At 31.3% G+C, this 12,539-nt stretch overlaps 1 protein-coding gene and 1 pseudogene across 1 annotated transcript; one reads left to right on the top strand and one right to left on the bottom strand.

Moving 5' to 3' along the window:
• The first annotated feature begins 1,176 nt into the window (after positions 1 to 1,176).
• LOC106392834 lies at positions 1,177 to 5,461 on the top strand (annotated as a pseudogene).
• A 98-nt stretch (positions 5,462 to 5,559) lies between these two features.
• LOC106392835 (probable xyloglucan galactosyltransferase GT15) lies at positions 5,560 to 10,903 on the bottom strand. Its single transcript, XM_013833612.2, has 2 exons — positions 10,291 to 10,903; positions 5,560 to 6,386 (listed from the first exon to the last, which is right to left on the bottom strand). Exons 1-2 carry the CDS (start codon positions 10,901 to 10,903, stop codon positions 5,560 to 5,562), a joined length of 1,440 nt encoding a protein of 479 aa, XP_013689066.2.
• Positions 10,904 to 12,539: the final 1,636 nt, after the last annotated feature.

Here is a 12,539-nt window from a genome sequence, read left to right as displayed (position 1 = left end):
TCGTTGTCTACAATTTTGCACCAATGAGACCATTTTAAAATTTTGACAAAGAATCATGCATGGGTCTTTTTTTTTTTTTTTTTTTTTTTTGTTTGCATGGGTCTTGCTAGCTAGACGCTAGCTATTTCTTATGGCTTCGATTTTAGGTTTTCTTGTCTTTTTGTTGGTTTTTGTAGTGATGCAATGATGTTTAGGAGTGCAACACGTATCAACTGAATTAGACATCTGCCCTCTGCTCTAGCACTACATGTATTTATAGAGATTGGAATTTTATCCGTTAAATTTGAATAGATCCGTTATTTGTTTCGACTCGATTCGAAAAATTTCGATATCCGTAAAATTTTAGAGCAAATCAAATATTCAAAATCAATATCCGTTGAAAACAAATAAATTGTAAATACTAAAATTTTTAAAAACGGATATCCGTACCGATAGATATATAAATACATATATATATATATATGTATATATGTATATATATATTGATTAAATGTAGAGTTTTAAATGTATGTGTTTATATAATTATTATTTTAACATATGATTTAATAAATTATATTCACATATTACTTATAAAAAAGTATTAGTCAAAAAAGAAACTATTTTTAATGACATCTATGACTTTTTTTTATAACTAATTTTAAAATTTACAAACATATAGTTTTACAACTTTTTTATTTTTTTTATTTTATATATCATGTAAAAATATTAAAAAAAAAACAAATTTGTTTCATTTTTTTCTAGATTATTTGTATTAAGTAAAATATAAAGATATTTTCTTAAGTATTTATAAATATCCATAAATATCTACATATCTTTCGGATATTTGTATCTTTTCGAAACAAAACAAATAAAAAAATTTGATATTTATAATATACGAAACAAATCATAATACCTCCAAAAATCTGTGTATCTGGTCCGTTCTCAGCACTATCTACTTGTATATACTAAACTATACAGTGACTGACTCTTTCCGTATACAAATGTTATATTTACAGTATATTAATGAATTTTTTGTTTCATTCTTTTTGGTACATGATATTTTTACAATAAATTTGTCACACGTCAAACATTAGATTGCCGTAATGACTTGTTCGTATAACGAAAAACTCTTTAAATTATATCGCCATGTGTCAATATTGATTGGATAAGTGACTCGAGATATTTGTTCTTAAATAAGGGAAGAAGCTTTGACGAATCATTGACATCCATAAACAGATTCTCCGTACAGGACTATCGAGACTCGAGGGCCCTTTGAAGATCCTCCTCTGTGACTGTGACGTCTTCCCTCCTCTTCTCTCTTCCGAAATCGTTGTGGCGGGACTAAGACTCTCTTCTTCTAAAACCTCATTGCCTCGATGGATCCCGAAGGAATCGATGGAGTTCGCATGACCTGGAACATCTGGCGACGAACCAAACTAGAATCCACCAACTGCGTCGTCCCCGTCGTCCACGAACATCATCACCTTACCTTACGCTCCGCTCCTCTGCCGCGCGTGTTCCTCAGCTCTAAACCCCTTCGCAACCGTCGATTTCGCCGCCAAGAAATGGACCTGTCCTCTCCGCTTAAACGGCAACACTCTCAGAGACCAACCTCCCTCACGAGCTCCACGCTCACCACACCACGTTCGAGTACACTCTTCCCAATCGATCCGATCGTCCGTCGGGAGCAGCGTTCCTTTTCGTGCTTGACACGTGCATGATCGACGAGGAGTTTGGTTTTGCGAGATCGTCGGTCAAGCGAGCGGTTGGGTTGCTTCCGGACGAGGCATTGGTTGGATTCGTCTCGTTCGGAACTCAGGTTCATGTGCACGAGCTGGGGTTTTCTGATTTGGCTAAGGTCTATGTGTTTAGGGGGAGATAGAGAGGTTTCGAAGGATCAAATTTTGGAGCAATTAGGGATTGGTGCTTAGGGGGGGAAGGGTGGTCTTGAGAGGTTTTTGTTGCCTGCTTCCGAGTGTTAATACACACTTGATTCGGTTGGCTCGTATGCTTATGTTTGTATCATTTGGTTGGAGTTTGATTTATTAACTACTGAATTGTGTGGTTTATGATTCCTCTTTTTATGATGAATCAGTTGAAATTTGTGATGGACGCGTTTGACCAATTATACTTCAAAGAAAATGTAATATTTTAGGCTAGCTGTGAAGTTTAATGTAGACACCAGACTGTTGTGCCTCATATAGCCAAAATAGGATTTTCTTGTGTTGAGTATGAATTAGTCATTACCGAGCTCTTAGGCTACAATCTTGAACCATGAAAGCTGTTGTGTTAGTGTGCCTTTTGCTGGCCTTTTATGGATTTTGTAATTCGTCCATTTATCAGTCATTTTGTTTCGCATACAGTCACTACCTTATCAAATCTCTCTAGGTGTTTATTTTGCCTTTCAGAGAAGGTTATTCTTTTTAATCAGTAGTGTACTTTTGACTTTTGCAGATTGTCTCAAAGGACCTTATAGAACCTTTGCGCTCACATAAAGATCTTGATAAAGGTGAAGCTCCATTCTATGAGAAAGCAGAGAAGTTTTATCATGGTCTTGCTAACCAATTGGTCAATCAAGGCCTTGTACTAGACATTTTTGCATCTGTGCTTGATCAGGTTTGTATTTTTTTTTCTTAAAAATGATTATCATGTTAAGCAGAAGGTAATCAAACTTCCTTTTCTTATGCAAGTCACGAGGAACTTTATTTGGAAGTACTCAGATCTAACTTAGTTGTTCTTTACTTTGAGTTTGTGTGCATACAATTTTTTTCTTTTTAAAATTTTGAATGCCAGGTTGGTGTTGCCAAAATGAAAGCTACAGTGGAAAAAACTGGAAGACTTGTTGTTATATCAGAAAGTTTTGGCCATTCAGTATTCAAGGATTCTTTCAAGCGAGTATTTGAGGATGTGAACAATCTCTCGGTCTTTGTTTCAAGTAAGCGGCTTCCATAGCCTTACATCTTGTTATTCCATATGTTCATCTATTCTTCTACTATTACATCTGTAAATTTGCGAGTCAGTTGTTTCTGAGTCTGGTATCCACTGATGTTACTGAATTTAGGTAGCAATATTCTCACCCTTTTCACACAATCATTTTCAGTGGAAAACTTCAAATCAACTGTTCAAAGGATAAAAATGCAAGGGATTATTGGACCGTGTGCGTCTTAAGGTGGTATTTACTCGTGCTCAGAAACTTTACTATGGCTTTTAATATATGGTAGATCGCTTAATTTGTCATACTTTGTTGGGAACATTACAGAAAGGCCCTACGGTTGCTGATATAGTTATCGGGGAGGGGAATATTACAGAATGGAAGATGTGTGGTCTTGACAAAAGTACATGGTTACTACGGAGGAGATTCCAAATTGTCTTTTCAGCATGCCGCTCGACAAATCCCCTGGCTCGGATGGTTTTCCAGCTGACTTTTACAGATGTTTGACGGTATTCTTTGATATCTCTGCTATATATACAGTTTCTTACGAGGTATGTTCCAGGATATCTTACCCCCTCTGCTTTCTCTTCCGACTTCCTAGTTTGATCATGTTCGCAAACTATTGGTATGTGATCTAAAATATCTGGTTTGCAGTTACCCAAAATCCATAAGGAAAAACATTAGGTCGAGTCACAACTGTTTGTAGGCAATGGGTAGATACTGCTGCTAGCACGGAGGTTAGTACTTTTTCGCTTTACTTTCTGAATTGGGTGATGATACTTCAGTATGTATTTCTAAAATCATTATCCTGATGTGTTTCTCTAGCCCAAGAATGGTCACTATATCCTGCTTTGAGTTAAATTAACTTAGCTTATGTAGGACTCTAGTTTTGTGCTAAATTTCTTGAACACTTTGGGTATGGACAAAATGTCATTTTTCTCTTTACGAATCACTTGAGGGTGTTTTGTCTGGTGTTGCACCGTTTCTTTTCATTTAATGCTTATTCACTGGTCTGTTGAGTAGGCCTCCTAGTAATATTCTAGGGCGCTACATTCTTTGGACGGTTTTGTAGATCGTTATTTTGTGTGTAATATCTGCAGGAATTAGTACCCGGTTTTGATCAAGAAACTGCGGCTGTGGTGATGGCGAGATTAGCGTCCTTGAAAATGGAAACAGAGGTAACTAACTGAATGATGTTTTTTCACTTTGGAATATTTTAACTCAATCGTTGGCGTCTTTGTCACATTTCATCATTTTCAAATGCATATAAATCAATCTGGGCCAAAAACATTTGCTTGAATTCTTATGATAATGATATTCTTGTTATCCCAAAAGGAAGTGTTACTTCTTTGGTTTTGTCTTGGCAATTTCTGTTGACAATTATTTACTCTAGGCTTCGTCTTTGGTTGACAAAACTGTCTATCATGTTTTTCCTCAGGTTGAATTTGATGCCCAACGATGGCTAGATCGAAGCCTTACTCGTCTTTGTTCAAAATTCGGTGATTACCGCAACAATGATCCTACTTCATTTAGCCTGAATCCAAACTTTTCACTATTCCCTCAGTTTATGTTCAATCTCCGGCGCTCACAGTTTGTACAGGTAAGCAGTACGCTTGAGTTAATAAGTTCCTTTTGGTTTGCCCTTTGTGTGCTAGCGTTCCTATATGTCCTGTGATGATACTCTCAGGTGTTCAACAATAGTCCAGACGAAACTGCCTACAGCCGAATGCTATTAAACCGAGAAAATATCTCAAACGCAGCCGTTATGATACAGCCCTCTCTAACAACATATTCGTTCAACTCAATACCTCAACCAGCATTGTTGGATGTATCTTCAATCGCTTCAGACCGTATCCTCTTGTTGGATTCATACTTCAGTATTGTCGTATTCCATGGATTGACAATAGCACAGTGCCGCACTCTTGGCTATCAGAATCATCCTGAGCACCAGGTTTATAAGCTCCACAGATGCAACTGATGTCCTAAAAATAACTTCTCTTACATGTTCATAAACTGATCTTCTTTTCCTTGTCTTGTAGGCGTTTACGCAACTATTGCAAGAGCCTCAAGAGGATGCGCAGATGATTGCTCATGGACGTTTCCCCATGCCAAGACTAGTTGTATACGATTAACATGGATCTCAGGTTAGAAATATCGATAATCGTCTTTTAAATTATTCATCTCAAGTGGTCTTATAATCCTGCACGATCTTACTTTTCTTTTATTGTGAATAAATGTTGTGGTTTGATTGGTCATTATGTTTTTTACAATGGAGACAGGCAAGGTTTTTGTTAGCGAGGCTGAATCCTTCAGCAAGTTACAACAACGCGAGTGAGATGAACACTGGTTCTGCTGCAATCTTCAGAGACGACGCTAGTCTTGAAGTTTTTTACCAACATCTCCAGAAGCTAGCAGTACAATCTTGAGAAAGACCACTACAAAGGTCTTTCTCTCCCTTCATTTTAGATTTGATTAGTATAAACATGTATGAGGAAATACAGATAAATGAATCGATAATAAAAATTAACAAAAATGCAAATCATTACCAAAAAATGAGTTTTATGGTAGCATTATTGTTTCTTATCTTCTACATACAAAAAAGTAGGAAACTCATTTTTTTGGGTCTAAATACATAAAATGAAAGTGCCTCAGTCTTGAATTTCTCTCCTTGTTTCTTCTATTCTCTTTACCACTCCCTTCACAGCAATATCAAAAGCATCCTCAAGAGTCCCACCATCCGGTTTGTGTCGGTTTGGTTTAGTGTACACAATCTTAGGAACCAGTCTTATTACATTTTCTCTCATACCGACAACTTTCTCATTCGGTATTCCACGCAAAATCTCTTCGATTTTGTTCTTTCCTTCGTTTCTCAGCTCTTTATACGAAATATAAACAGAGTATTCACTAATGTTGTTCGGTATGTGCCATGTATATTGCTTGTATGCACTTCCTTGACTGAAGAAAACCGGAATACAACCAGCCAAGATCGAATCAAATACTGATCTTCTGGTTAACGAATCACCCGGTGGTTGTAAGCAAAAAACCGAACTCTCGAAAAGCTTCATCAAACTGATCGGATCATCGCAGATGTTGGTTTTAACGTCGCAGTCAAGAAACCTACATGCCTTCGAAGAACTATTGCATTGTTCGATAACTTGAGTGCGAACCAAACCTTTATAGTTTTTGCTCGGCCTTTGAGCTCCGGCGAATGAGAAGAGTAGTGTTCGGTTTGTGAGCTTCATCTTGTCTTGCCACTGGCGAATCTCGACGGCTGAAGTCGGGTGAAAGTAGGTTGGATAAGGAATAGCGAACTCGTTTTGTCTTTTTGGACTTCGTTCAATGGTGAGAAAAGAAAGGTTCTGCGATTCCGGTAAAAGCATTAAGTTGGTTCCCCAACTAGAGTTATCTTCGGAGTATCGCCGGAAATCTTTTGAAATCCGACCGGTAACGAGGAAATGGTTTTTGCCTGACAGACCTATATTTTCATTTAAACAATTAAATTTTGTAGTTATGTCAAAACAAATAATTGGCTGACAATATTTTGAGTAAGTGAGTAGCGTTGGAAGCCCACAATCTCACACGTCCAACACTAAAATAACATTAGTTATATTACCAACCAACAAAAGAACAAATCTGACCGTAGGACTGACAAATACGTCAAAACTAAAATTTGATTATTTAATAAATTTAATTTACTTAACTTCTATACAGAATATTTGTTTTTCATATAATTTTGTGTATGTTGCGTTTTATAATCTTATACGCGGCGGTTTGAATTTTCGGTTTTTGGTTATTTATTTAACTAAATAATGTATTTATAATATTTGTTGTATTATATTCACCAAGTAAATAATTTTTTTGGCATCTTAAACCATCTATTTACGATGAATATTCGATATCATAAAAAAAATTGAACAAATAGGCGTAATTAGAGAATTGTAGACGATATATAAAAACAATGGTTATTAATGTAAAATATGAAAAATATTATATTATGACTTAGTATGACATAAAAGATTATAAATTAGTTATACATGTTTAAAAAAAATAAAATAATTTTTAAACTTCTATGAAAAATTTAACATATAAAAAAGGGCGATGAATTATTCATCAAATTGTAAATAATTTCATAATTTTATTAATAATAAATTATTTATAGTCTTTGTTTTTCGTCGAGATAATTATTAAATGTCCATAACATTAATATGTTAAAAGGCCATATTATGAAAGTCCATGTTGTAACCGTTTTTTCGGAAAGTGTAACAAAAAAAAATTACATTTAAATCTTCGTTTTGTTTAAGTTTGTGTCGGTAAAAGATTTAAAAAATCTCTCTATCTTTTTCAATGTTCAATTTGAAGCTTATTATGCGGAAATCATACGCAAATATAGGCAATTGGTTGGAATCTCTATATCTTTATATTCTTATAAATTTTAAATTTATTGTTTCCTCTTCTGCAAGCAAATCAATTACCGAAGTAATAGATCAATTGGTTGAAATCAAATTTATTCTTATAATTAGTGTAATTATGGTTACAGTTTCTATATTTAATAGGTACATTAAAGATACGACATTGAAGATATTTTGTTTTGATTAATAGAAGATATTGGATTTTGAGTTTGTATTTATTGATTTGTTTTTTTTATAAAGCTTAGAAAATCAATGGGATGATTGGTTGGTTGATACATCCTATAAAGAAAACAAAAACTATAGGTGGTTTGAATATTGTACATCGATCGATGCATGATGTAAGTTGACTATATAAAACTTGAACTTGATCATTTCAAACTAAAATATAGGTAGGTTATATGCATTTGTTATATTGTAGTTAATATATTTTAAATATTACATAAGTCAAGTGATTCACGTTTTTGTAAAAATAAAATTCAAGTTTATTATTGGGCCGTATTCGTACGTAATAAGCTACGTTAAATATGATGTATTTTTAGGTTCATTTAATGACATTAAGTTTAAATTTGATTAAAGAAAACTCATTAATTTAACTGGAAAAGACAAGCAGTAAAATAGGTAGGTTTATTTAATGACATTAAGTTTAAATTTGATTAAGGAAAACTCATTAACTTAACTGGAAAAGACAAGCATTAAAATAGGTAGTTTAATTTAATTCTCACTGGCATGGAAGTATAAATAAGTTAGAAAACTTAGGGATATTTTTTAATGCGTACTTCTCTTCTAATAATAGAGATTTGGTTGATAGCAAACGCTACATTATAAAAACATCTTTAATGGAAATCTGAGTCATTTATATTTAAAATAATAAAAAGACAAAAAAGAACATTTTAGAAACTCATATAATACTTACCAAAACATAGTTGTGGTTTTTTTAATATTCCATCTGTTTCAAAATACATGAAATTTTAGGATAGTACACAACTATTAAGAAACTTACTTTTTCTCTAAAAACTATCATTAAAATATAAATTAAAAATTATTAGTTTTATGATTTGCCATATCCTAAAATTTCATGTATTTTGAAACAGAGGGAGTACTAAAAAAACACAACTATGTTTTGGTAAGTATTATATGAGTTTCTAAAATGTTCTCTTTTTGTCTTTTTTTATTATTTTATGATCTTGCATCATAAACGATGTTTCAAAATATATGATGTTTTATTATTATATGAGTTTCTAAAATGTTTTTTTTCATTTATATACTACTCCCTCCGTTTCAAAATAGATGATGTTTTATGATGTCTTTAAAACATCATTTGTTTTGAAACATCATAAAACATCATCTATTTTGAAACGGATGTTATATATAAGGGAACAATACTAATATACGAATAAGAGTACTTTACAATTGAAAATGCTTTATGTTTTTGAATTTCTCTTCAAAATCGCTACGTGGAAAGGAAGATTAAAAAGTGGTTAATATATGATTAAAGCATGATTGTTTTGAGTGATTTTTAGTTTTAGTTTTTGGTTTATTTTTGTTTCTGAATTTTAGTTTTTCAATTTTTAGATTTGTGTTTTGATTTAGCCAAAAATAATTATAAATAACTCACTAATAATGTAAGATCTTAATAATTTTCAAATTAATAAAATAACTGAAATTGCACCAAAATATATATATTTTATAATCTTGGTGTGATCCCAAAGGCTTTCTAAGTCCAATGACTAATCACCAAAATGTCCATAGAAATTCGAGTTTTCTTGCCACTTAAAGTGTCTATGGTGACCAAAGAGAATCAAACCCAAGGCGGAAGTTCCAGCTGGAACCTCTTTACCACTAGACCAAGATCACTTGGTATGCACCAAAATATTATTATTAATAAAATACAAATAAGTTTATTTCATAATCTAAAATAATTAATTTAATTAAGTTTACTAATATGTATAACAATGATTTAGTTGATATATATTACTTGTTTAAAATGTATTGAGTTTTAAATGTTAAAATTTATTTTTAGAATTTTGTAATTTGTAATAGTATATATTTAATTTTAATATCTTTTCAAATTTCAATACTGGTGTACAAAATAGCATTATAACTATAGCAGAAAAAGAAAATAAAAATTCACTTGCGATGTATACAAAACTCATGAAGATATGAGTAGATATTTAATATCTGTGAATGTCTTGCTGTAAAAAAAAAAAGTAGATATTTAATGTGAAACGAAATAAGGAGATATTTACAAAATCTGGTTTTTAAGGAATCCATACTTCAAAAGTCTTGATCGGTATATAAAATATTTTCCAGTAAATCAAAAATGTTTTAAAAACCAGCGAATCATCACCTGAATCAAAGTAGTAAGCAATAATAACTTCAGTTAATCAAAATATTGAGGGTCACAAGCTAAACCGTATTTTTCTGTTCAAAATATCTGTTAAGGTTTTTACACAAATTAAAAACTAGTTGATATTTAATTTTATCGTCATCTAACTCTTGAAATTCTATAACATTTATCATTTTATTAGAAATATTAGAAATAAAAGATATAACTGCATTGAAATTATAAAATAATATTTATATTGTAGCAAAAAAATATTTTATGATGACACTTAATTTGAAACGAAATAACCAACTGTTTACAAAATCTTGTTTCTACATGAATCTACATTTCAATTATCTTGATTAGTAGATAAAATAGTTTTGCAGTAAATTGAAAACTATTTTGGAAACCGGAGACGATCAGCACCTAAATCAAATTAATAATTAGTAAAAGCATGATTAATGGGGGTTTTATTAGTCAGTTCTTAGTTTTTTTAATTAAAAGTTAAGAAACGATTTTTTATATTCCGTTAAAAATTTCACCCTAAGAACCCCATTAATCATACTCTAATGATTGCAATTAATCAAAACACTGAGGGTCAAAAGCGATACTTATCAAAAATAATAATAACACGACTGCGTACGTACCTTTCCATTGGGGTTGCTTTTTGAGCCATTTAAACATTTCCTTCCCGGCGGCGTCTCTTTCAGAGACGTTACAACTCCACTGCATATATCGCCGTAAATCTAGACCAGCGTAGTAAGGTACATAAATAGCCGAAGCCAGCGACGAATTACTCGTCAAACACTCGTATGTCTTCATCTTCTCGTGGAAAATAACTTCAAGCATGAACTGATTAGTCGCGTACCAGCTCGGAGAGTACTTAGAATCGGTGGAATCACCATAATCACCATCACCCATCTGAGGTCCGAATCCGGAGTTTTCAATGTACCTACACATGCTAATTTTATCTTTTGGTCTTGAAATGGACTCGCAGTCTTGGAGGATGTCTTTGTTGAATCGAGAAGGTAGATTATGAATATATATGTATCGGCCGACGCATGGATCGTATCTGAGTCTGGAATGATCGGAATCGGAGATAGTAGTGGTGGTGCTGCTGCTGATGAGGATGAATTTGTTTTGGGAGAGATAAAGGAGAAGCATAGAGGTAGTGATGAGGAGACATGGGATAAGTAAGAGGGTGGTAGGTTTCTTCTTCCCTGCAGGCTGGTCCTCAATGGAATTGTTGTTGTTGTCCATCTTCGTTGTTGTGAATGTTGTGTGGTGTTCTTGATTTGAAGATCCATGTCGAACATAGAGAGAGAAAAATGAAAGTCAAAGACTACACGCAAATAACTATCTATTATTATATTTGTATACAGGTGTGATTATCAAATAGAATAAGCAATTTTTATATAAATTTTAGATTTTAACCTATGATTTATTGATTTATAATCTTATGATTTTCGGAAATCAATAATATACATACGGCCGGCGGGTGAAATAGAATTTGCTCATTATAGACTTATTGTTTGTATGATGACTAGGAGTTTTCCTGCGCCATGCGCGGATATAAAATATTTAAAAATGTTATATATAAATAAAAAATTTTATTTTTATATTTAGTTTTATTAATTTAAAAAATAAAACCATAATGTAATTGTTTTTAGTTTGATTTATTCAAGTTTACTTTGACCTTTTAATTTTGCATTATTTAACTTTTGATAAAAATAATTGAAATTTATAAAGTTACTTTATTATATTATTATTTATTTAATTACCATTTTCAAATATGCCTATTTGTAAATATATAAATTATTTCTAATAATATATACATTAAATAAAAATAACTTATATACGTTGATAAAATATATTTTAAACTACACTTGTTTTAATAATAAAAATATGATTCATATATTGATGTACAATTTTAATATTCGTAATTATTATTTATATATAAAAACATATTATTTTAATTGATATAGAAAAGTTATTAGGTAACATAAAATCTTACCAAAATGAATATTTACTAAGAAAAAATATTTTTGATATAAAATTTATTAGTTATTACTATAGTATGAAACTTTTCCAAAAATATAAATCCATATATAGAAAATCATCATTATTATATTTAAGAAATCTTACCAAAAACATAAATCTAAATATAGTAAATTTTACATGTCACAATTAGATTTATGCCATGTCATATTTCTTTTAAGCTATGTCATCATTTTTTTTGTGAAAGTTAATGTAGTGATGACACATATATAAATCACTTCTCAAATATAGTCTGGAAGATTTATTTAACTACCATTTTTAAATATGTATATTTGTAAATATATAAATTATTTCTAATAATATATACATTAAATAAAAATAACTTATATACGTTGATAAAATATATTTTAAACTACACTTATTTTAATAATAAAAATATGATTCATATATTGATGTAAAATTTTAATATTCGTAATTATTATTTATATATAAAAACATATTATTTTAATTGATATAGAAAAGTTATTAAGTATCATAAAATCTTACCAAAATGAATATTTACTGAGAAAAAATATTTTTGATATAAAATTTATTAGTTATTACTATATTATGAAAATTTTCCAAAAATATAAATCCGTATATAGAAAATCATCATTATTATATTTAAGAAATCTTACCAAAAACATAAATCTAAATATAGTAAATTTTACATGTCACAATTAGATTTATGCCATGTCATATTTATTTTAAGCCATGTCATCATTTTTTTGTGAAAGTTAATGTAGTGATGACACATATACAAATCACTTCTCAAATATAGTCTATGAGATAGTTTACAATGTAGAAACAATCAAATAAAAAGCGGAAAAACGCTCTCAGGCACTGTAAGCGAGAAAGG

Source organism: Brassica napus, chromosome C4 (assembly GCF_020379485.1).
Source record: "Brassica napus cultivar Da-Ae chromosome C4, Da-Ae, whole genome shotgun sequence".
NCBI lineage: Eukaryota > Viridiplantae > Streptophyta > Magnoliopsida > Brassicales > Brassicaceae > Brassica > Brassica napus.
This window is presented reverse-complemented; position numbering and strand designations above follow the sequence as displayed.